This window comes from Arachis hypogaea, chromosome 12, assembly GCF_003086295.3.
Source record: "Arachis hypogaea cultivar Tifrunner chromosome 12, arahy.Tifrunner.gnm2.J5K5, whole genome shotgun sequence".
Classification (NCBI taxonomy): Eukaryota; Viridiplantae; Streptophyta; class Magnoliopsida; order Fabales; family Fabaceae; genus Arachis; species Arachis hypogaea.
Genome location: NC_092047.1, coordinates 113,129,254 through 113,154,358, shown reverse-complemented (window position 1 = coordinate 113,154,358; position 25,105 = coordinate 113,129,254). Strand labels below are relative to the sequence as shown.

The 25,105-nt window shown below is 35.9% G+C and overlaps 3 protein-coding genes across 3 annotated transcripts; 1 reads left to right on the top strand and 2 right to left on the bottom strand.

Moving 5' to 3' along the window:
- Positions 1-473: 473 nt before the first annotated feature.
- Positions 474-5,972, top strand: LOC112728371 (polygalacturonate 4-alpha-galacturonosyltransferase). Its single transcript, XM_025778461.3, has 11 exons — positions 474-875; positions 980-1,186; positions 2,472-2,506; positions 2,612-2,671; positions 2,761-2,886; positions 3,014-3,071; positions 3,169-3,215; positions 3,672-4,006; positions 4,112-4,469; positions 4,623-5,210; positions 5,325-5,972. The coding sequence occupies exons 2-11, from the start codon at positions 1,021-1,023 to the stop codon at positions 5,598-5,600; spliced, it is 2,049 nt and encodes a 682-aa protein (XP_025634246.1). The 5' UTR covers positions 474-875; positions 980-1,020; the 3' UTR covers positions 5,601-5,972.
- A 12,381-nt stretch (positions 5,973-18,353) lies between these two features.
- LOC140176879 (uncharacterized) lies at positions 18,354-19,834 on the bottom strand. Its single transcript, XM_072208438.1, has 3 exons — positions 19,564-19,834; positions 19,188-19,345; positions 18,354-19,067 (listed from the first exon to the last, which is right to left on the bottom strand). Exons 1-3 carry the CDS (start codon positions 19,832-19,834, stop codon positions 18,354-18,356), a joined length of 1,143 nt encoding a protein of 380 aa, XP_072064539.1.
- A 291-nt stretch (positions 19,835-20,125) lies between these two features.
- On the bottom strand, positions 20,126-20,836 carry LOC112730590 (uncharacterized). The gene has a single exon (XM_029291123.1). It carries the CDS (start codon positions 20,834-20,836, stop codon positions 20,126-20,128), a length of 711 nt encoding a protein of 236 aa, XP_029146956.1.
- Between the last annotated feature and the right edge of the window lie 4,269 nt (positions 20,837-25,105).

Below are 25,105 nucleotides of genomic sequence, written 5' to 3'. Positions count from 1 at the left end.
AGTTAAGAAAACAAGTAATATTTCAAATTAGTTCTTATGAGTTTTTTAATCGAATGATTTAGTCTTTAATAAATTTTAATCATCAAATCATTTTTAATTTTTTGTTTTGTTAAAAAATTAATTTTTTATTAAATTTTAATAAAAAATTAGACATAAATTTTTTTCGTTATTTAATAAAAACATAATAATTTTTATATCAATCTATCTATATAAATAAATAATTTAATATATAAATTTATTTATATAATAAAATAAAAATTATTTATTAAAAATTAAAATATCCAACTAAAAATTGTTTAGAATATGATTTAGGCGTATTATTCATAAAAATGTTTCGCAAAATGGGATAGAAGTATAGAACAGCGGCAGTATTGTGTTGGCAAAACCGCAAAAGCCTTATCACTTAAACCGTAAGACGACGTCGTTTCCACCATGAGCGCCGTTATATGATTGCGAAGCACCGACAAATAATAATATTGCATTATGGCTTTATCCCTATATTGTAGTTAATTAATCCTTTTGCTAGCCAAGAATAGTAGAATACAAAGGAAAACGATAGAAAACAGCGTGAAGAAAACCCAACTCCACACAACAGTGACAACACAGTAACGGAAAAAACCAAAGTGAACGAACATCAAGACTCAAGAGAGAGAAGAAACGAAAGTTACCACTTACCATCGTCGTTGCCCGTGCTTCCTCTCTCTTTCTAAACCTCTCTTCATCTTTTCGTACGGAATCAGCGCATTGATTCTCTCTCTCTCTCTCTCTGAGTCTCACATTGTGGTTTTGCAATTACTTACTTCACTATTGTTGTCAATGGATTTCGACTAGCATTGTTCCCTTACTCAGAAAGCTCACTCTCCAACCAGATCCAAGTTCGATTCTTCTTCTTCTTCTTTCTCTCTACTTTCTCGCTCTAAAAGCTGCTTTCTTAGTTCTCACACTTTCCAATTTTGCCTTTTACTATTTTGTTTTCCAGAGCGTTCCATTTTTTTTCTTTAGTTTCTATTGTGATAAGCAATGGCGCCAAAGAGAGGGATTTCGTTCTCAAGGAGCAGAAGCAGCAGCGGCAAGTTGTCGTCATCATCTTCGTCATCGTCATCGCATTTTCCTGTTTTGGCGTTCGTGATTCTCTGTGTTATGGCTCCGATGATTTTCTTCCTCGGAAGAGGCCTCTACGCTGCGGGTCAGTTCCTCTCTCTCTGGTGAATTTGCAGATCTCGGAAATGTGAAAGTGGAAAAAATTTGTGGGAGTTAGAAGTGGTTAATTACTCAATTTAGTGTTCGTGAATTATTTATAACTATTAACTTATTAATTTACTATTTATGTAAGATTACAGTTTCTATGCTGTTTGTTTGACTAGGAAGTGTTCTGTTTTAAGTAAGAAAAGCCAAATTAGTGTTTGTGGTTTAAGTAATTAATTAATTAATTAATTAGTAATTGATTACTACTAAGTTATCACTTTAGGTATTTTAGTGTTTCTACGGTCTGTTTGATTAGGAAGTGTGTGGTTTTTGCCGTAGTTGTAGGATGCAGTTCTAACTCCTAAGTTAGAAGGGCAAGTGCCAAACAGGAGAGAAGTTTCTGAAGGGGTAGTTTGGCATTGTAACTTAATATACTTGGTTTCAATTCATTGATGTGGTGGGAAAATGGATCCTTATGGCTGTGGAAAGTGGTGATGGGCAAGTTTATGTGATGAAAAATGGGTTGAATGAATTTGACTAGTTTAGGAAGCTAGTGACCTTGACTAAGTTGTGCAGTGTCACTAGCATGATGTCACTGCTTTGACTCTGAGTTGCACTGCCCCGTTTGGAGAAACTTATTATTATTTTTTTAATGCCACTTAAGGGGATACATGATCTATTTCTTGATTCGGTTAGTCTGTCATATTTGTATCAGGGAGTTGGGACTGTGGAAGATGTTGTTGATATTAATGGAATTTTTGTTAGTTTCTAGTTGATGATAATGTGTTGGTGTTATTCATGGAATTTTGTTTGTTTCTGGTTAATGATAGCGTGTATTTAATATAGGGCTATGTGTATTTGTATTTATATTGGTGCAACATGATTGCTTGCTGACAAGAAGCAATTTTGCCGTCACACGTTGATGGTTTTTGCTTTGGCAATATCTGTGAGTAATAGAATGAGGGTAATGATGAAATCAGAGTCAAAGCATTTTATCTTTGAACTCTTGTTGATCACATGATTCAGTATTGATATTTGACAATAGGATCTGTTAATGCTTATATTTTGTTAGACACTGTTAAATTGTGAGAACTGAAATGCGATGGAATGTACCTGACTGAAACTGGAGATGTACTTCATTTACCATCCTGCTCCCTTTCCCAAATTTGATTCAATAAACCAAAATGAGAAAACAATGTTTTGATTAACATCTCTATGGATCTAATTCTATCCACAACATATTTATGAATTTCAGTTTGGCTAATTACTTTATATGCGTTTTGCAGATCAAGATGATTTTTCAGCAGTTCCAAGTAATCAGGTATTGTGTTTTTTGCTTTACAGTCTATATAACTAAGTACTGATACTTGATACATGTTCTTGCTGGTTTTATTTGTTTGCCTAAAGAACTTGTTGATTGCCACAGGTTGTCACATGGAGAGGATGGCAAGCATTGCAGAATCTTAAATCATTTTTTCCAAAAGAGGCAAGCGCAGCTTATCTTGATCTATATTTTGCATATCTTGTTTTCCACAGAATAGTACTTCTTGGTTTTCTAATAAATGTTATATTTAGGTTCTTGATGTTATCGTATCCAGCACGAATGATACAGGGCCTTTGAGTCTTGATAATTTCAGAAAAAATAATATGTCTGCCTCTTGGAGAGTCGTGGAGTTGGAGACTTCAAATGCCACAAATGAGGTTTGGAAGATTGTTTCTTCAAGAACATTAAATAGCTGTATTCTACGGTGGAACATTATTATTAATTTATTATCATATTGCTTCTAAATTTTCAATATTTTGTTTTATTTGTTAAACTCAAAACCAGCCCAAAACAGATGACAGACAAGAGAAACCAAAGCTGAAGGATGGAAAATCTTCAGCTGGTATCATACTTTGTCATATGATCTGTCTATACTCTATATTGTAGCTTAGTTTTCTGTCCAATTAGTATGTTTTATTAATTGTATGTTATGAATGTAGATGGTCGTACTCGATGGATTGATAGTCCTACGCAACAAGCCAGAAGGGTGAGCATCATTCTTTTAACGTTGTATTGTTAGGTCTTCTTCAATAGCTTGTTTGCTTTATTGCTTACACCTTTGGTTGCTAACTTTCCACTGTGGGTATGCATTCTAGCGACATTTTGGTTTCTTTTATGATAAATGGCAAACGAATTTTTCTGTCTTAATGTAACATTCATCTAGCTAGAAATTATGTTTTCAGAATACATTTACTTATGTTATAACTTTATAATTTGGTCCTGGATTATGGTATAAATATCTTTAGTAAGTTTCATTCTGTCATTTGTCAGTTTACCCTAAAATTTAACTCATTGGTGGTACTCTTCTGGACAATGAAACTTGTTCTTGTACTGCTAGAAAATAAAAGCTGTTTTGTTTGAAGATAATGATTTTGAATTTTCCTCCCCACAAAAAACAAAAGAAGAATGAAATAATTTTTGACGTTATGCACATTTTCTGCAGCAATTAATAGGGAAAAGGCGGGAGAGGCGTGCTGCTGAGTTGGTAAAATTGAACGATGAATTAATCGCAAAACTTGAAAATTCAGCTATTGAACGCTCAAAATCTGTTGAGTCAGCTGTTCTAGGTAAATACAGCATTTGGAGGAAAGAAGTTGAGTATGAAAATGCTGATTCTACTGTTCGGTTGATGCGGGACCAAAACATTATGGCTAGGGTATATTTAAGTATTGCAAAGATGAAGAACAAGCTTGAACTTTTCCAAGAACTGCAAACTCGGCTAAAAGAGAGTAAACGTGCTTTAGGCGATGCTACTTCTGATGCTGATCTAAATCGCAGGTAGTTTGGCCATGTGTAATGTCATCAAAATTACATATGTTCCTGTCTTTCTATGCCATCGGCTGAATTTACTTATTTAACTAATTTTTGTTTGATTATCTCTAGTGCACATGAAAAGATAAAGGCTATGGGTCAAGTCCTGTCAAAAGCAAGAGAACAATTGTATGACTGCAAATTGGTATCTGGGAAACTAAGGGCAATGCTACAAACAGCCGATGAGCATGTTCGGAGCTTTAAGAAACAGAGTACATTTCTCAGTCAGTTGGCTGCAAAGACGATACCTAACGGAATCCATTGCTTATCTATGCGTCTTACCATAGATTACTACCTTCTTCCACCGGAAAAGAGAAAGTTCCCTGGGAGTGAGAACTTGGAGGATCCCAGTCTTTATCATTATGCACTGTTTTCAGACAATGTCTTGGCTGCATCTGTTGTTGTCAACTCAACTATTACGAATGCTAAGGTGTCAGCGCAAATATCCTTTTACCATGACAGTTTTTGTCACGTGCATTATTTCCTTTAATAAATATTTTGTGCCTCAAAATAGCCAATAGGATATCCATGTATTGTTTATGCACACCATCTATTGTTTCATGATTTATTTTCAACATTGCAGGATCCTTCAAAGCATGTTTTTCATCTTGTTACTGACAAACTAAATTTTGGAGCCATGAACATGTGGTTTCTGTTGAACCCACCTGGAAAAGCTACAATTCATGTTGAAAATGTCGATGAATTTAAGTGGTTGAACTCATCCTACTGCCCAGTCCTGCGGCAGCTAGAATCTGCAACAATGAGAGAGTATTATTTTAAGGCAGGCCATCCGAACACACTTTCTTCTGGTGCTTCAAATCTGAAGTACAGAAACCCCAAATATCTGTCAATGCTCAACCATCTGAGATTCTACCTTCCACAAGTTTATCCAAAGTTGGATAAGATCCTTTTTCTCGATGATGACATCGTTGTCCAGAAGGATTTGACTGGTTTGTGGGCTGTGAATCTCCAAGGTAAAGTAAACGGTGCAGTCGAAACATGTGGTGCGAGCTTTCACCGATTTGACAAGTATCTGAACTTTTCAAATCCACATATTGCAAGAAATTTTGATCCGAATGCTTGTGGCTGGGCATATGGAATGAACATATTTGATCTGAAGGAGTGGAAAAAGAAGGATATCACTGGCATATATCACAAGTGGCAGAATATGGTGAGCAGTTGAACGCAGCTTTGGTTTATGTTACACATGTAATCTATTCTCACACCAATAGATGACCACAAAAGAAAACCTTACTGACCATTTCCTTTTTGTGTCTGATTCTAGAATGAAGACAGGGTGCTGTGGAAGCTGGGTACATTACCCCCGGGGCTAATGACATTCTATGGTCTCACGCATCCGCTAAATAAATCATGGCACGTTCTTGGTTTGGGTTATAATCCAAGCGTAGATCGATCCGAGATTGATAGTGCAGCAGTTGTACACTACAATGGCAACATGAAACCATGGTTGGAGATTGCCATGACAAAGTATAGGTCTTACTGGTCCAAATATGTGAAGTATGATCATCCCTATCTTCGGAACTGTAAGCTACATGAGTAATAATGATAAGTTACGGAGAACTATTCTTTCTCCATTATGGCTTTGGCTGTGTCAAATACAGTGCCATGCTAGAATGATGATCAAATGTCTTAGAAGAGATAAGGTCAGTCTTGTTCTATATATTAGCCTCCCACGTCATATGTTCCCCACATCATTGTTATTTTAGCTTTCAATTCATTTAATTTGTTCACACCACTCTCACCCATTTGAAAACAAGGTACATAAGTAGTATACCTTGTTTACTATTAAAACAAAAAAAATTCCCCATTGTACAATAGCCTGATGCTAAGAGAAAGTCTAGAAATTGAATATCATATTCTGTATTCTTTGGAAAGATAACTTTCCTGTTCAGTTTTGAGGACTTGGTTGTTATTTGCATAGTCTGAAGGATATTAGTATATTACTGTGAGGGAATATTTTTCTATTTTCGCTTCATGAGTTCGGGAGTATTTTTACTAAAAACACAACCAAACCATATAAATGTCTTTGAAGCTTAATTTTTTTACCCCCCAATAGTACATGTCAATTAAAAAGTTTATGGTTATACTAATAACTAATTCTTTTTTTCAAACGCTACCTGTAACTATTCATCCACTTAACAAACAAAGTTAAATTTTAAAATTTATAAAACCATTATCACAATATATATAATATTTAAATATGATAAAATATTATTAATTATTTTACTAATTATTTTATATTAAAATTATATATATACCGAGACAGGTAGACTTAGAGACACGTATAATCTAAACCGAACGGATAAAGATGAGGTGGGTAGTCGCTGATTTGAGAAGTGTTGTTGTTCCTAGTTTTAATATACCTTTCAAAAAAGAGCAAATGTTAATGCGTTTTGAAAAAAATAAGCTAAGGAAGATAACCGTTCTTTAAAAAGATTAACTTTCTCGTCCACCAAGTGTCAGTTTTACCAAGGAGGCAAAGAGCTGTCTAGCTGAACCTTATAAAGAAGCCATCGTGATCAAGGTGCTGGATAAGTATTATGGCTACACGGCTCTCATGCATAAGCTCCGGATAGTATGGCGCATCAAAGGAGGATTTGATTTGTTGGATGTGGGATTTGGATATTTTTTGGTTAAATTTGATATTGCTGTGGATCGTGAGAAAGTCATTCTTGGTGGCCCGTGGTTGATAGATGGTCACTATGTTGCAGTAAAGCCATGGGATGTGGATTTTAGGCCATGCGAAAAATCCTTTGGATCAACGCTGGTATGGATTCGAGTCTCGGGACTTCCAATTTGGTGCTACCAGGAACAAGCAATGCTGCGAATTGCTTCTGCAATTGGGATTCCGGTGAAAGTAGATTTGGCTACTAAGCTCGCAGAAAGAGGAAAATATGCCCGAGCTTGTGTTCAAATTAATCTTGAGTTGCCTGTAATCAAACATATTATAGTGGAGGGTGTGACTTATGAAGTGGAGTACGAGAGTTTACAGTTGATTTGTGCTACTTGTGCACGGTATGGGCATGATAAATCGTTTTGCATGGAGAATGAGTCCTTGGAAGGAAACATAAATTCCTTTGGTGATGGAAAAAATAATGAAGCCCCAACACTAGTGCCACACAACAATCATGAGATTCAAAAAGAGGCTGAATCAGAAGCTCGTGATTTGGGTGAGAAATTAGGAGTTGTTAAAGGGAAGGATGTGGTTACGGAATCATTGGCTCCTCACGTGCCTGATGGTCTTGTTAATGAGGCATGCATGGATGATGGAGAGGGCTGGCAACAAGTGTTGCGTAAGAAAAAATTTACAATGGGCCAGTCATCAGGTTTGAAGGACCAAGATGGAAAGCAGCACAAGTTTGGTTCGAGAAGGGTTCCAAGGCCCAATTTGCATGGTGATGGAGGCAAATCAACTGGCATTAGGATGGGAAAGCAAGAAAAACATGAAATTGCGCCATCTCCATCGCGCAGAACTCCTGCACGTCGTGGAATTTCTCTACGGAAGCGTCCTCGGCCTTCCTCCTTGCAGAACTCGCCAGTTGATAAAAATGGTGGCACAACGGAGGAAACCTTAGTAGATGGAAGCATGGCAAGTGCAGTGTCAGGGGGTCCAAAGGTGACAATTATTGAGGATCAGAGTGTGCCAGTACCGCAGGACAAACCACCTATTGAGGTTGGTGATTCTGTTTAGAGTTTATGTTCTTATTTATTCTGTCCCTATTATTTATGGATAGTTTAAATATGATTGTTTGGAATATTAGGGGTGCTTTTAATAAGTTAGCCCAGGTGCATTGTAAGGAACTTGTTAGGAAATTTAGACCTGTTTTCTTTATTGTGGTTGAAACTCACTCCCCTTTTCAGCATTTAAAATTATTTTGGGAAAGGTTGGGGTATCACTCTGTTGGTATAGTAGAGGCACAGGGGCATAAAGGAGGTATTTGGTTTCTATCCTCTATGAAGGGTGTTTGTTGTAAGTTCATTGATGCTTTTGATCAGGGTGTTACTGTTGAGGTTCACTTTGATAATTTAATCTGGAGGTGTAGTGGTATTTATGGCAGTCCTCAATTTAATAAAAGGGTTCTCCTTTGGGATTATCTTGTTGCACAATCCATGGTTTTTCAAGGACCTTGGATTGTTCTTGGTGATTTTAATGAAGTCAAATTTTCTCATGAATCTAAGGGCTGTCAATTTTCTCATCAAAGAGCAGACATGTTTGCTACTTCATTAGGAGATAGTGGTTTGTTTGATCTGAAGACTATCGGGAGGCAGTTTTCTTGGTACAGGAGGGTGAAAAATTATGTTGACGTGGCAAAAAAGCTTGATCGAGTCTGTATAAATAGTAGTTGGTTATCTATCTTTCCAGAGGCTTATGCAGAAGTTTTAAATAGGCTGCAGTCTGATCATTGCCCTATTCTGGTGCGTTGTAAAGGTCGTCCTCAGCCTAAAGGGAATCGACCTTTCCGATTTGTTGCTGCTTGGGCTACTCATCCTGGGTATAAAGATATTGTGAACCAGTCATGGTGGTCTGGTAATAGAGGAATTCATGGCAAGCTTTCAGAAGTACAGAAGAATTCACTAGAGTTTAACTCGAAGGTATTTGGTAACATTTTTGTTAAGAAATGTGAATTAGAGCAGCAGATTAATTATTTACAAAAGCGTTTGGAAGTGGTGGATAGTATTTATTTGCGTCAGAAAGAGCAACAGTTGCTTGATGATTATAATAATACTCTAGTGCAAGAAGAGCTCCTATGGTTCCAAAAGTCCAGAGAGCAGTGGGTAAGGTTCGGGGATAGGAATACAAGATTCTTTCATATTCAAACTCTTGCGCGAAGGAAGCATAATAAGATTCATGGCCTTTTTCTCAAGGATGGAGTGTGGGAAACTGATCCAGAGGTTCTGAGTCAAGAAGTAGAGTCTTTCTATAAAAGCTTATTCTGTCATTTGGATGATGTTGATTTGGGTTGCCTTGGTGATGTGCCTCTTCCTTCTCTGAATGAGGAAGCTTGCAATAATCTTACGGCACCAGTTACTATGGAGGAAGTCAAAACAGCTGTTTTTCACATGAACTCTTTTAAAGCTCCAGGTCCGGATGGGTTTCAAGCTTTCTTCTTCAAAGAATATTGGGAGATCATTGGTCTTGATGTTTGGAAGATGGTTAAGCAGGCATTCTCCGGTGTTACTCTTGATCCGAGAATGTTGGAGACTTTACTGGTTCTCATTCCAAAGGTTGAATCACCGGTATCTATGAAAGATTTCAGGCCGATTAGTCTCTGCAATGTAGTTTACAAGATCATCACGAAGGTCCTTGTTAATAGGCTTCGTCCTCATCTTGTGGAGATTGTTGGCCCGCTTCAAGGAGGATTTATTCCGGGACGAGGAACTCCTGACAACATCATTATTGCTCAAGAAGTCCTCCACTTTATGAAGAAGACTAAATCAAAGAAAGGCACACTGGCCTTTAAGATTGATCTGGAGAAAGCTTATGACAGAGTTGACTGGAGGTTTTTAGCTCATACCCTTAAGAGCTTTGGTTTTCCTATTCCTACACTTAATTTGATTATGAATTGTGTCACTGCTTCTTCCTTATCTATTCTTTGGAATGAGAGTCGTCTGAATGGCTTTACTCCTAGCCGAGGTCTTAGACAAGGAGACCCTATGTCACCCTATCTTTTTGTGTTGTGTATGGAGCGACTGGCATGCTTTATTAGTCATCAGGTTGATTTGGGCTTGTGGGAGCCGGTTGCTATTTCTAGAGGGGGACCAAGAATATCCCATTTAATGTTTGCGGATGACTTGCTTCTATTCTGTAAAGCTACAAAGAGACAAGTGCAAAATGTGATGTTGGTTTTAGAGACTTTTTGCAAAGCATCTGGGATGAAGATTAATGTGGAGAAGTCTAAAGCGCTTTGCTCCAAGAATGTCTCGGCAACAAGGAAAGAGGTTTTCACTGGGGTATCCTCTATCAGATTTGTCCAGGATTTGGGCAAGTATCTTGGAGTTACCCTTAGCCATTCTAGAGTGACTCGTTCAGCTTTCAATGGTGTCCTGGATAAGATTCGGAGTAGGCTAGCAAGCTGGAAAGGGAGTTTACTCAATCGGGCTGGTAGACTCTGCTTGGTTAATTCTGTTGCCGCTGCTATTCCCACGTACCAGATGCAGGTCTCTATTTTTCCCAAAGGAATCATTAGTAAATTGGAGTCTATGATGAGGAATTTTCTTTGGAAAGGACAAGTTGATGGAAGAGGATTGAATCTTGTTAGTTGGAAGGTACTGGTTACTCCAAAAAAATATGGAGGTTTGGGGATTAGAGATCCTTATTGTGTAAATATTGCTCTTCTTGGGAAGCTAGTTTGGACTTTTTTCCAGCAGCCAAACAAGCTATGGGTCCAATTATTGGATGCCAAATACCGATCATCTCTATATGACTGTTTTAGTTATCCTAAGAACAAGGACTCTCCCATTTGGAGGTGTCTTTGCAAGGCTTGGAAAGTGTTGAAGGATGGGTTTGCTTGGTGTATTGGAGATTTGAACCAGAATTTTTGGTTTTCTAGCTGGAGGAGAGAAGGACGGTTATCTAATGAGATGGATTATGTCCACATTTCTGATTCGAATCTCCGGATACAGGATATTTGGTCGGTTGGTAGGTGGCATTTGGATACTCTTTATTCTCCTTTATCTCAAAATCTGAAAGATAATATTCTCTCTTACAATCCAGATGAACAAGCAGGTCCGGAAGTGGGTTGGTATTGGAGTGGGTCTGCTGCCAAAGTCTATGACTCACGCAATGGTTACTTGTGGTTGTGTAAGCAGCTGTTTGGTTGGGAGGAGAGGGAGAATTGGCTTTGGCTTTGGCGTCAGCTTGTTCCGGAAAAGCATAAGTTTTTGGCTTGGTTGTGTCTTAAGGAGGCTATTCCTACTGCAAGTTTTCGCTTTAGAAGAGGGATGTCGTCATCGGATAGGTGTCCAAGATGTCTTTCTAGCCAGGAATCGGTTATACATTGTATTCGGGATTGTCCAAAAGCTCAGCTTGTCTGGCAAAGGTTGGATATTCCTTGTCATCCTTTGGATTTGAAGAACTGGTTCTTGTATCATAGCATAGAGCACCCGTTCAAGTTCTTTTCGGGACTTTGGTGGATATGGCGAGCAAGGAATAACGACATCTTTAATCCCCATGAAACTTGGCCTCCGGAAAAAGTCATTTGTCTGGCATTAACTTCAGAAAAGGAGCTTAGAAATATTTTTGAATTACAACGTATGTCCCTTCCCTCTACTCTAAATGGTTTTTGGAATCCCCCATCCATTGGTACTTTTAAGATTAATTGTGATGCTAGTTATTTTGGTTCGGGTGATAGTGTTGGTTTTGCTTGTGTTATTAGAGATTGTAATGGGAGCTGGCAAAGGGGGTGTTTGGGAATGATTGAGAGTAATAGTATTCTTCAAGGAGAATTGTTTGCTATTTGGAGAGGATATCTCTTAGCTTGGGATGTGGGTCAACGAGATGTTATTTGTGAGACGGATTGTGTGGAAGCATTTAATCTTGTTACTCAAGATGGTTTTGGGTTTATTGATCCACTGGTGCTCAAAATAAGAGATATCATGCATTGGAATTGGCGTGTTGACTTTCGTTTGATTATGAGAGATGCAAACACGGTGGCAGATACTATGGCAAAGATGGCGATGAAGTTACAACTTTCGCATGTGGAGCTTCTTTCACCTTGGGAGGAGTTTAAGAGTAGTCTTAAACGGGACTGTCCCTCTATTTAAGCAGTTCCTTGTTTTGTTTCTTTTGTTTTTCTTTGTTTAATTTATTTCAGTCACCAAAAAAAGATTAACTTTCTATTAAAAATAAAAAATATTATTTATAGTTTTATACCCCAAATATTCTATATAAAAATATGGTTGTTATTAATTAATTATATATTTAAATTATTTTTTAATTAACAAAGTAAAGAGAATACCTGTTTGGTTGTTAGAAAATATTGGTATCAAAATAATGTTTAACGAGGAATTAAAATACTTTAATTATCATAATTATTTTACTAATTATATATATTTAAATAATGCACTTTATTCAATAAGGAATTAAGGATGAGTTCCTAGAAAATAACAAACTATTTTTTGGAGAAAGTAAATCAACTGAGAATAATTGGTTCCTTGCTAGTGTATCTGCAAATCATGGCTAGTCTATGCTTCCCGACGATGGAGGATGCTTGTGCTTAGTATGGATTTGTGTAGTACTATTGTGGATAGTTACACTTGGTACACATGCAACTGTATTATTTACACATTCATTTCCTAATACAACCTTTGTAAACACACAGAACCCCCTCAATCTATGGCATCTTTCTCAACTGCACATACAATAATATTCTTCGAAGACAATTCAATGACTTAGGAGGCTGAAGATGTTGACAGAAATGTATCTAATTGAAGCAAAGTTAGTTGATAGAAGTTACGTACTCCGCAAAAACAGTTGAGGCTGTACTGCGTGAAATATGGAATCAAATTTGCCAGACTTAGGGAGCTTGTATGAGTTAATACTCAATTTTGCAGTTGAAATTTGAAGTCAGATCTATTTTGACCCTTAAAATTTTAATGGACTATTTGTACAATGTGTACAATGGACTATTGAGTTATAAAATGAACATCCCTCATAAGCTTAAACTGATTTTGGGGTTCACCAAAGATCGAACTCTTGAATTTTCGGATCTAGCGCTCTAATACCATGTTATGATACCACTCATCCCAAAAACTTCAACTGATGGAAAAAGGTAACACTAATGATTATATCTCTAATACTCCATAAACCTCCATTTTACAATTGGCTCCTCATACTTTCCCAATTTCAATAGATTTAAATTGGATTCTGAAATTTACCGTCGTAACTCACATTAACTCTTGATCTAATCTTTGTTAATGACATGTTAATTTGATACATTAACTTGTTACAATTTAGATTCTTTGCCTAACTTTTATGTGATCAAGATTTATTAGAGTTTCAAAAGTTTGGTTGTTGCTTCTAGAACCATAAAATTTTTAAATTAAACTTGTTATTGTCATGTTCGTAAGAATATTGGAAAGTCAATTAAATTTTTAGGAAGTCTAATAAATTTTACTCATGAAATTTAGGCAAAAAATTTAAATATTAATAAGTTAATATACAAAATTAACACATTATTTACAGAAATAAACTCAGAAACTAACATGAATTACTATTGTAAAATTTAGAGGATAAATTAAGTTAGTTATAATTTTAAAAATCAATTTGAGTGTACCTTTAAATTTCGGAAGACGAATTGAATATTAACTTCGATTCTAAAATGACTTGTCTCTTTATACAAATTGATCATATTCTGGTGTGGATTTAGATTTGGAGGCTTCCCTAAATTCCTGAAGATAATTCCAATAGGTCAAAAGATTAATGCAAAAAATAGACAAGTGTTTGATTGTGGATTGTTTTAACAAACTTAGTTCCTTTTTTAGATTTTTTTTATTTTCTATTTTTCAATATCTTCTTTAGATTGAATTTTAGTAATTTCTTCTTATTATTTTGGTTGAATATCCCAATCTCTAGGTCTCACCCTTCTTTCTCAACTTATTGCTTTTTATAAGCTTCTCTTTTTCAATTAATTATTGAATTCTTTATTTTTCTCTTTTTTCATTAAATTTTTAATTCAAAACATTTGAGAAACGTTATTAGTGGAATAAATGGCCATTTCACCGTATTGATAAAATAGATATAAAAGATGCAAATAACAAATTTTTTTTCTAAAGATAGATTTTCGACCTGGTTTAATAAAATAAAGAAAAAGTATTGAGTACCAAAATTTTATCTATCAATTTTTTACAACAATAATTATTTATTATTTTTTAATTATGATTAAAAATTAGATCCAATTCAATGGAAGTCGGCAGGAATTGACAAAATTTTTGTTGTTAACGTAGCAAAATTGTAAAATAAATCAAACATTAATTTGTCACGGGGAAATTTAACATAAGTGCATGTGTGAGGTGTTAGTTACTCACATAATATAAATAAGGTGTCAATTTGATTTTTGAAATTTAAGATTAGATTCAAATTACTTTTTAAATTATAAATGATTTAATTCAACCTCTAAAATTTACAATAGTAATTTATATTAACTCCTGAGCTTATTTTTGTAAATGGCATATTGATTTTGTTGAATTAAATTTTAGTGTAGAGTGTGTGAGTGTAATTCGAATCACCCTTATTCGAATTACTATGGGTGTAATTCTAGTTCGAAACATAATAATTCGAATTATATAGTAACGTGCATTGATGGATTCATAAACCAATTTTCTATTTGATTTATTTGTGTAAAATTTTGTTCTCCTTGACTTATTATAGTGTTTTGGCCTAACTTTTATGTATGATTTATTACTTGATTGTCTTAAAACATATCGAGTACAAGTTTGTCCAAGGGATAATTTTAGAATTTGAGATAATATTTTAAGATTTAAATAATTTTATTAATGAATGTAATTTTTTTATAAATATAAAGTTAATTTTATTTTTTTGAGATAAATTTGTTATTATTTGAGAGTTTTGCTATGCATTCAAATATTTTTATTAATCAAATTTAATTAAATTGGTCCAAATTCAATTAAAAATCTCTTGCAGATATATATATATATATACACATTTCTTTTTCTTCACATGAAAAATAACACTGAAATTTCTTAATCGCGACGCAAAAATTTTTCCAGACTTTGAATTTGATGTTGCAGTTTTTTCTTCTTTTTTTTTATTCGTGTAGAATTTTTATATTTTTATTTATAAAATTACATGTTTTTCTTCAAAAAATTTTTGTGTTTATTATCAAAATAGATAAATAAAAAATAAAATAAAAAAGTTGTATAATTTTTTTTTGTTTGATTTTTTTTTATTTTTTTGGTTTTTATGCTTTTTAGAGGAAAAAACAACGAGAATTATAAGAGTGTGACATAAAAAAAACTAAGAAAACAAGAATAAGAAGGAGAATGAGTTCGTTGTTTGGGAAAATATAAAAAAAAATAGTATTAAAATTTTTTAAATGTGATATAAACAATTTTAATATTAACACTGAAATTTTTTAAATGTGATATATAAAACGGAATGATGCAATTTTTTTATCCTTGTTTTGGAAAAAAAAGATGATAATGACAATATTGAAAAAAATTGTGCAAAATCGTAAAATATAATGTTGTATGGCAGTTTTTTTTTCCTTATTTATTTTTGGAAGAAGAAAAAGATGATAATGACGTTGAGGAAAAAAAAAAGATGATGATAATGGTAATGATAATAAAAGAGGAAGAGAAGGAAGAGGTTGAAGTGAAAGAAGAGGAGTTAATAATAATGATAAATTTTTTTTGGTGTCTAAACAAGGAAAGAAACAAAGCAAAAACTATCCTAAATCTGAGCGGATGATTCGTTGGAGATCAACACCAGGCTCAGACCAAATAACATGATTAGAGTTACTCTTGGCACCATATTTAGCCATCCAATCCGCAGCTCTATTTGCTTCTCGGGACACCCATTCAACGTGAACAAGCCAAGGACGAGATAAAAGCTCCTGAATCTTGTGAACTAAATCTGTTACTTCAGATGAATACCCACTTGTAAGCTCATGCATGATGGGCAGAATGTCAAAACAATCCGTTTCACATATAATATCCCTCAAACTGCAATCCCAAGCTAAAACCAGCCCCCTCCAAGCAGCAAATAATTCACATCTGATTATAGACCAAGGGGGAATGCTTTCAGAGCAGCCCGAGATCCAATCTCCCTTAGAATCTCTAATAATACACCCAAATCCCGCTAAATTTGAATCCATATGCAAGCTTGCATCACAACTATTGCCTACCGGTGGTTCCCAATACAAGCAATTTTGGAGAGACCTAAAGGCATTGCTTCGATTCCTGTAAACCTGTAAGTCCTTGGCGGTAATTCTGGCCAAGGCAACAACCTTATGGTCTGTCCAAGGGTTGTCAGTGTTGAATATGTCATTGCACCTATGTCTCAATACCCACCAAAGCCCTGCACCAAAGGACGCCTCATTGTTAGCCAAGGCCTTCCGAAATTACTCTTCAAGAGTAGTACCAGCCGTCGAGTCCAGGATACTAGGATCCAACATATACCAGATTGTCTTTGATCGTTCACAGTCTCTAAGGCAATGCTCCATAGTCTCCTGCGCCTTGTTACATCTCTTACACATATCTGAAGAAGCTAAATGCCGCTTGAATCGAAAGGTCTCAGTTGGTAGAGCATCATGTAAGCTAAGCCACATAGTAAATTTGAACTTCTCTGGAATGTTTGTGTTCCACGATCAGTTCCAATTACTGTTGGCATTCCAATTTAATGTTTTCTTTAATAACCATCTGTAACCCTCCCTTGCACTATACTTTTTTGTTGCTGCAGGCCACCACTCCCACTGTGGCTCCAACTCAGTCAAACTAGGATATCTTAGACCACAAATAAACTGCTTAATCTCATGCGGAATAGGCGTGGTAAGACTATCAACCTCCCAAGACACCCCTTTTCACAAGTCAGCCACCATGAAATCTGATTCAGAAATATGTACATAAGGAACAAGGTTGCAAAGCTTACCAAAAGGAGTCCACTCATCATACCAAACTGATTTGTAGACATCTCCAATATTCCAATGAAGCCCTTCCTTGAGATGCTCATAGGCACTAACAATGTTCTTCCAGGTAGCCGATGAAGAATTTCTACCGTTTCTGTTCATACCAGATTGATTCCTGAGATATTTATGCTTCAGAACCTGCACCCATAACTTCTCACTATTATTTAGACAATCCCATACCAACTTTCCCAGAAGCGCCATGTTAGCACAGGAAGTATCCCTAATACCCAATCCTCCTGCCTTTTTAGGAGTTATGGCGACCTCCCACCTGACCAGAGGCAGCCCTTTTCCAGTCGCTTGGCCTTTCCACAAGAATTGTCTCATCAAGGAATCAATTTTATTACATGCATACTTCGGGAGAAGAGAAATTTGCATTTCATAAACTGGGATAGAGGCCATAACCGATTTAACAAGACAAAGCCTCCCTGCCTTATTCAGTAGGCGTCCTTTCCACCTGGAGAGCTTCCTCGAAAAGTTTTCAATAATCTCCTGAGCCGTCTTCCTGGAAACTCTGGCATGACCGATGTTAATTCCCAGGTATTTACCCAAATCATTGTAGAACCGGATGTTAGAGACCCCTGAGAAACCCTTTTTCTCCTCTCCGACACCCTCTTGGAACACTGGGCCTTTGACTTATGAAGATTTACCTTTAAACCTGACACTTTAGAAAACAAGTCCAAACAATGCATGACCTCTATTACTTGAGCTTTTGATGCCTTACAGAAAAGCAAAAGATCATCTGCAAATATCAAATGAGAGAGTCGTGGTCCATTCCTAGAAACCGCAACTGGGTTCCACAAACCTTGGGAAACTCTATGAGAGATAAAGCAGGCAAGCATTTCCATACAGAGTACAAATAGATAAGGAGACATAGGATCTCCTTGCCTTCACCCTCTCTTCGGATTGAAATTTTGGAGCCTGTTCCCATTCCACAAAACTGCCAACGAAGAGGAAGTCACACAATTCAATATAAGATTAATGGTAGCCTTTGGAAACCCAAACCAGACCAAAGTAGCTTCCAGAAAACGCCAGTCTACCCTGTCATAAGCTTTTTCCAAATCAATCTTGAATGCCATGGACCCTTTTCGAGACTTGGTGTTCCTCATGAAGTGCATAATCTCCTGAGCAATGATAATATTCTTTGTGGTTCCTCTTCCTGGAATGAACCCTCCTTGCAAAGGACCAATAATCTCCGACAGGAAAGGTCTGAACCTGTTAACTAGAACCTTTGTGACAATTTTATAAATTACATTACATAAGCTAATAGGCCGAAACTCCTGTAAGGAAGAGGGAACTTCCACTTTAGGAATTAGAATAATGAGAGTATCGAAAATAGCCGCATTCAGTGATTCACCCTCAAAGGCTCGCTTGACCAGTCCACACACATTGTTGCTAAGAAAGTCCCAGAACTCTTTGTAGAAAATTGCTTGAAATCCATCTGGCCCTGGGGCTTTAAACGAACTCATGGTCATCACAACTCTTTTAACCTCTTCAGACGTCACCAGTTCCACTAACTTTTGACAAGCCTCAGTACTAAGAGACGGGCAAGGAAAAGGCCCCATGGCATCTAGGTCAATATCCTCCCTTGTAGAAAAGAGCTTTTGAAAGAAAGAATTTGCCACCATTTCTAGAGTCGTAGTCTCCGTGGCCTAAGACCCATCCTCTAAAAATAACCTATGAATTTTGTTCCTCTTTCTCCTGATAACTGTCTGCAGATGAAAAAATTTTGTATTTATGTCTCCACATCTCACCCATTGTTCTCTAGATTTTTGATACCACAACAACTCTTCTTGAAGAAGGACAGCATTCAGTTCATGATGCAAAACTTGCTCTTTGATCCTAAGCTGTTGATCCTCCCGACTCTCCAGAGTAATCTGAACGTCATTCAAAAGCCTCTCCAACTCCCTTTTCTTAACAAAAATATTGCCAAAAACCTTTTTATTGAAGCTAGTTACATCTTTTTGAACCTCCAACAAATATTTGACTACATCCGGAGCTCCTCTATTCCAAGCTGTATCAACAATATTCCTAAAAAGAGGATGAGTCATCCACGCAGCCTGGAATCTGAATGGACGATGGCCCTTGGTAACCCTCTTTGCCATCTTGCACCTAGTGAATAATGGGCAATGATCAGAGTGAAGGCGCGCCAGCACCTCAGTATAAGCCTCCGGAAACATTAGTCGCCAGTCCTGGTTGATTACTGCTCTATCAAGCTTCTTGGCCACCTGCACCCCACCTTTCACCTTCCTATACCAAGTGAATCTTCTCCCAATAGCCCCCATATCAAACAGCCCACAATCCTCCAATGTTTCCGCAAATTGTTCTGCTCTGGCAAGTCTAAATTGCCCCCCTCTAACTTCACTCTACAACAGAACATCATTAAAGTCCCCTAACACAATCCAAGGTCCGTGGATCATATTAGCAATCCTTGTCAAGTCACCCCACAGTTCTTTACGCCGATGTATATGCGGATTAGCATACACCGCACTGCAGTAACTAGATGTATTGCCCATAGTGATTTCAAAACTGATACATTGATCAACTACATCCAATACTCTTACAGAAATATTTGAATTAGAACATAGAACCCAGATACCCCCACTATGACCATTAGCCTCAACAATACCAACACCCTGGTAACCTAGATTATTCCAAAAAGATTTCATCCTCTCGAAAGCAATATGGATTTCAAACAGAATGAAAAAAGTAGGGTGAAATTTATTCGCTAACTCCTTACTATGAACCCGGGCCAATTTATTAGAGGCACCTCTAATATTCCAAAATAGAAAGCTTAAATCTAAATAATCCATAAAACAATTTGTATTGTAAAAAGGACAAACCTCAGCTGAAGTCCCTAACGAGATGATGAAGATCCACCATCATATCCCTCTGAGCCTTGCTTGTCCTTGTCCGGTTGTTGCCCGGTTTGTCTGTGTCCCTCCACTGACAATCCTTCCAATTTGCCGATTTGCTGCTTGCTGGTGTCGCCAAGGCAGTCCGGAGTCGACGGCGAATTCTGCAAAGAAGAAGGGCGCAACCTCTTGTGTCCGTTTTTGATAATGGCAGTGAAAGTCGGCACCGCAACGGAGACAGCTTTGCCCTTCACCCCTTGCTGTTTGGAAGATGCCATGCGTGCCTTAGATCTGCTAACCGACCCGGTCTTCACCCCTTATTCGGCTCCTCTCATACGTAGCCCAAAGTCACGGTTCTGGTCCAATTTCTGATTTGAGTGCACCGGCATTTTATCTTTAGATGTTTGTTGGGCTTTGTTTGATTGACTCAATTTTCCTCTCCTTTTACCGCTGACTTTGGTCCAGCCAGCCTCATTTTCCAAATGCTGGGACTCCACTTCCTTCCCATGCAACGTATCATCTAATTCCTCCCCAATTTCTGCAACTATCACTGACTCTTTGGGATTGCATCAAAATTCAAAAATTTTCTCTTTTGAGGCTTCCTGTGGCTGCACCACCCGGGCCGCCATCTCGGTCACTGATGTTTCCTTTCGATCCACCCTTTCCGAATCTATTGGGGTCATTCTGCAGTCAGTTGCTGGATGCCCGAAACAATTGCACTTGTCACAAATAAGGTGTAAGCATTCATACTCCACCTTATATTCAAACTCATCGACAATCACACTCCGGACCACCGGCAAACCAAGATTAATTTGCACGCAAGCCCGAGCAAAATTTCCCCTCTCCGCCAACTTAGTAGCCAGATCCACCTTGACTGGTCTTTCCACAGCAGAAGCGATTCTCATCATGGCTTTATCCTGATAGTACCATATGCTCAAACCAGAGATTCGAATCCAAACCATAGTCTCCCCCAAAGTGTCCTCACAAGGTTTAAAATCCGGTGTCCATGGCTTGACCGCAATATAGTGACCGAAGATCATCCATGGCCCCCCTAGTAAAACCTTCTCTCGATCGTCCATGCGATCAAATTTAACGAGGAAGTACCCAAAACCCACATCCAAGATTTCATATCCACCGGTGATCCTCCATACCCCTTTCAATTTGTGAAACATGGCCGTGTAACTAAGGTTTTTTCCAAGAACCTTAATCACAATTGCTTCCTTGTATGGTTCAGAAAGGATGTTCCTAGCCTCTTCGGAGAAGCAAACTCTTGGAGGCATAAGATCTCCTTGTTTTCCAGTGACCACTACTATGGAATCCTCATCTAGAGCTTCAGCCCGATTTATCCCTGTGGCTACCGTAGAACCAATAACCTTGTCACGGAACGAAATCTTGGAAGTCACCCTGGAACTAAGGTCGCCCTTACTTGATCCCTCCTTCACATCTGATGCAAACCCTCCCCCACTCTCCCCCTTATCTCTTTCGATGGCATGGCCATCTTCTTCACCGTGTTTCACCCTCAAACGCTCTCTCTCGCTTTCTCCTTCTCTCATTCTCTCTGAGTACGAAGTACGTACTCTTTCTCTGCTAGAGTTTTTTATCTTCTTCTTTATTTCACAATTTAAATTCCATACTTCTATTATCATAATAATAATAAATTGATGACAAGTAAATCATGTCATATTTTTTATTAACGGAATACGTCTATATATACGATTGAATATTTTTAGTAGTAATAAAATTTAAAAATATTTTTATCCTAACAAAAATAATTCAAGTATATTTTTGATGATTTGCTTATTCTAAAAATAAAGGGGCCATCTACTGTAAAGATACATCTTTACAGATTTTTGTCTTTATTGATTCAAAAGCGTGTTACTTAAAAGTGTTGCTTAAAGAAAAAGTGTTACCTTTAATCGTTAACTTGGCTCTGATACCAATTTTTAAAAGCCATTTTTCGAAATTTCTATTAACTCTTTCATATAAATTTATAAAAGTATTGACTATTTCTACTATTACTAGTTTTTATAATTCTGATTTTATTTATAATTTTTCAGTCTTGTTTTAGTTTATAATATTCTTTTTTGTATATAAAGTCTTTTATCTGTTTGTCTTTTTCTTTAATATAATTTCTCAAATCCTCAAAAACTTCTTTTATTTCTACACTTTCTGTTGTTTCTAGATATCTTTTTAATTTTTCGACTTCGTTCTCCATTTTTTCTTTTAACAATTTTAATTCTTTTAAGTCATAATATGATTTTTCAGGCATTTATAAATTTTTTAAGTTTAATTCCAACTTGTTTATATTTATTCTTATTTCTATCCTTTTTATTATAAGGTCATTAATTTCGAACTGAAGATTATTTAATTCCCTTTTATACTCTTTTATTTTACTTTTTAATTTTTTCGCCCTTTTTCTTTTTATTTTGTTTACTGGTTTTTCAATCTTTGTATGCTTCATTATTTATCTTAGAATTTCTGCAAATTCTATCATCGATTCATTACTATTTTCTAGAGACTCTATTAATTTTTTTAGCTCTTCAACTTCTCTTTTCAACTTGTCATAGATTATTTTTAGAGCTTTAAATGCTCTTTGATTTATTTCAGAAAACTGTAAATAATTTAAACGATTTTCTCTTTCAAAGAGCTCTTGTTTCTTGTCTTGATAAGTTACATATATTTCTTCTTTATTTATTGTCATAATTTAGTGTTTAGAGTTTCAATTAACTTTTCGACCTTTTTTGTTAATTCTTTTATTTCAGAATTTTCTTCTTTAATTTTTAACTTAGATAAACTTAAAGGGCTATTAATTTTGGATTCTCTTATTTGAAAATTCGATGAAACTAATTTTCTTGATGGTTCTTTTAATAATAGAACTGGATTTTCAATAGCTTTATATTTTGGTATTTCTGTATTTACAATTTTCTGAAATAATTCATCGACATAAATTCTTTCTCTGTTTTTAAATATTATACTATGATGGCTATTTGTTAAAGCATAATTTATAGCATATGTAATCGAAAATGGTTCATCATCTTGTTCCATTAGATTCTTTCTGTGAAATTTATAAGCCAAACTTATAGATCTACCAAGGTTTTTAGTTGATAAAGGTATAGCATATCCAAGATGGGCGTTGAATTTAACATTTACATTTGCCAGGTTTCCATGAACAATTCCGATTATTTGATCTACTGGGTCATCAGTAATTCTTTTGTCACAGATTGCTAAGCTTATTGGTGAATTAATTCCTTTCATATATGTAGATTTGATTAAAACTTGTATAGTACTAATATGAATCTATCCAATTTTAGATCTTTTTTGTTGATCCTTAATTTTCTCAATCTGTTTACTCAATTCTTCATCATTTATCAAAGCTATCTCAAGTTCTCCATTGGCGGATTTTATCTTTATAGGGGCTTCAAGTTGAATTTTTCCATAGTATATTATATTTTTTCTATTAAAAACTTCTTTTAAGAGATTTTGTTTATTAAAATTTTCATTTGATTTGAGATTTAATTCTGTTTTTAGAACAGTCTGTTTTTTATTATCTAATAAAGCAGTTAATCTATAATAATCAGATTCTTCTGTTAATTCTAAACTTTCTAAATAATTCATAAATGAAAGACTAGGATGAAGATGTACCTTTCTGGAGAAAAACTTTCTTTATTTTGTATATTTTACATAAGGTGTTTTTATCTCCAGAGGGGAGATTGTAGATGCTAACTCCAGAAGGGAGTTTAGAATTATTTTTCCCTAAGGGAATTCTTCTTCAGACTATAGAATCGCCTTGGCATCTTCCTCCTTGCTCTCCTAGCATATGAGTACTCTTAGCCTCCTGCTTTCTATTGTCTGATGCTTTTACAATTGCCTAAGCAACCTATTTATAATAGTTGGGTTTGATGGACAATTCTCATCCTTACCCTTCTTATGACGTTATTGCTTACGTCATTGTTTTGTTCTCTTGCACCAGCTACATTGTTGGTGCTCTATGACCTAAGTGCTTACGTCACTATGCAATAATGTTAAGAGATGCTTCAGATGCACTGTCCTCCTCTTTTATCATGTGACCCTCAGATGCATTGTCTTCTTCCTTCATCATGTGAGTTGATTCCGTTTCATTATTGCTTTCTTCAGATATCTCTGAGGCACATAGCTGGCACTTGTGGTCTTCTCTGTCTTTTATCAAATAGCAGAGATTCCTCTTTATCCCTTCAGGGAGCTTTTCTAAGAGTCCAGATAAGTTATAGAATGCTGATTCAAATTCCACCAAGAGTCTCATCTCTCTTTCTTCGATTTCATTTCTTTTACTGGACACAAGCAGAGTATTTCTACTTTTATAATTAATCCTTGTGTGAGATTTCTTCGTTATTTTTTGAGTTCTTTCAAAGACCCTTGCTAATGTGTTGGCTAGCCTTCCTTCATGACTGTAAATTGTTAAGTCTTGAATCTGATCAATTGGTTAAAAATTTCCTGGGAAGACGGACATGAATATTACTTGGTGTGCTGGAACCAAGCATTCTTCTTCTTCATTAAAAATAGGTTGACTGTTTGTAAATTTTAGGGATATATCCCTTGGATTTATATTGTCAATTATATTTTTAAATCTCTTTACTGCATCAACGAATCCTGCAGGAAACTCATTAATAATTTTTAGATCATTAAAAATTAAAATTGTATCAATTAATCCATATTGGAAAAACTGATAGGTGTCAGATGGGGAAGCATCTGGAAATATAACCAGCTTTGTTAGCTGTTCTTTGGCAATAGGATAATATCCCAAAATTGCCCTTTTTTCTTCAGTCCAATTCAGGACTATGTTAAGGGTTTCTCTGAGATTTGATCTACAGACCCTTTTCTTTTCCTTGATTTCAGCCCTTGTAGGAATGTTTCTTATTATCCATGTTCTCTGGGTTTGAATTGGAGCTTTATCTGCTCTTTTTAGAGTTTGCTCTAGATGGAGAGTTTCATATTCCCTAAAGGATTTCTTTGCCTCTTCCAGTGTTAGAAACCCTCCTTTATGAATTATCCTTGACTGGTGTGTGAATGGTGCTGCTTTTTCCCAGGCATCATATACTCCTTTCATGGGGCCATTATAAATTACATAATATTTTTTATCTTGGGTGGATTTTTTAATGATTTCAGCAATTATTTTATTTTCTGAAATTTTTTCTTCACCTGATTTGTCCACCATGCTTAGCTGGCTGAACTCTGATGGTTTTGCTTGTTGTGTTGATTTCATTGCTTCAATGGCCTTCTTGAGAGATTGGATCTGTGTCCTTATTTGCTGACAATGCTTGCATTTTTCAAGTTCTTGCTCGTATTTTTGAATTTCTTGATCTAATGTATTAACTCCATTCTCTTGTTAATGTATCTACAATAACATTTTTGTCACCCTTAATATATTCAATTTTTATTGGATATTGTAACAAAAATAATTGCCATCTTACCAATCGTCCATGATTATAATCAACTTTTAAATTATATCGTATGAAACCTGTTAGGTAACTTGAATCTGTCCTTAATGTAAATTCTCTGGGTAGTAAATCAAT

What these genes read in the sequence shown, in the direction of transcription:
- LOC112728371 (XM_025778461.3), top strand. Translation starts at nt 1,021, where the DNA reads ATGGCGCCAAAGAGAGGGATTTCGTTCTCAAGGAGCAGAAGCAGCAGC. An exon ending in CTTCAAATGCCACAAATGAG is followed by an intron (nt 2,887 to 3,013) that starts GTTTGGAAGATT and finishes ACTCAAAACCAG; the next exon opens with CCCAAAACAGATGACAGACA. An exon ending in GGATGGAAAATCTTCAGCTG is followed by an intron (nt 3,072 to 3,168) that starts GTATCATACTTT and finishes TTATGAATGTAG; the next exon opens with ATGGTCGTACTCGATGGATT.
- LOC140176879 (XM_072208438.1), bottom strand. Translation starts at nt 19,834, where the DNA reads ATGGCATCTTCCAAACAGCAAGGGGTGAAGGGCAAAGCTGTCTCCGTT. An exon ending in TGGTGGATCTTCATCATCTC is followed by an intron (nt 19,346 to 19,563) that starts GTTAGGGACTTC and finishes GGAATAATCTAG; the next exon opens with GTTACCAGGGTGTTGGTATT. An exon ending in CATCTAGTTACTGCAGTGCG is followed by an intron (nt 19,068 to 19,187) that starts GTGTATGCTAAT and finishes GTTCTGTTGTAG; the next exon opens with AGTGAAGTTAGAGGGGGGCA.
- LOC112730590 (XM_029291123.1), bottom strand. Translation starts at nt 20,836, where the DNA reads ATGCCTCCAAGAGTTTGCTTCTCCGAAGAGGCTAGGAACATCCTTTCT.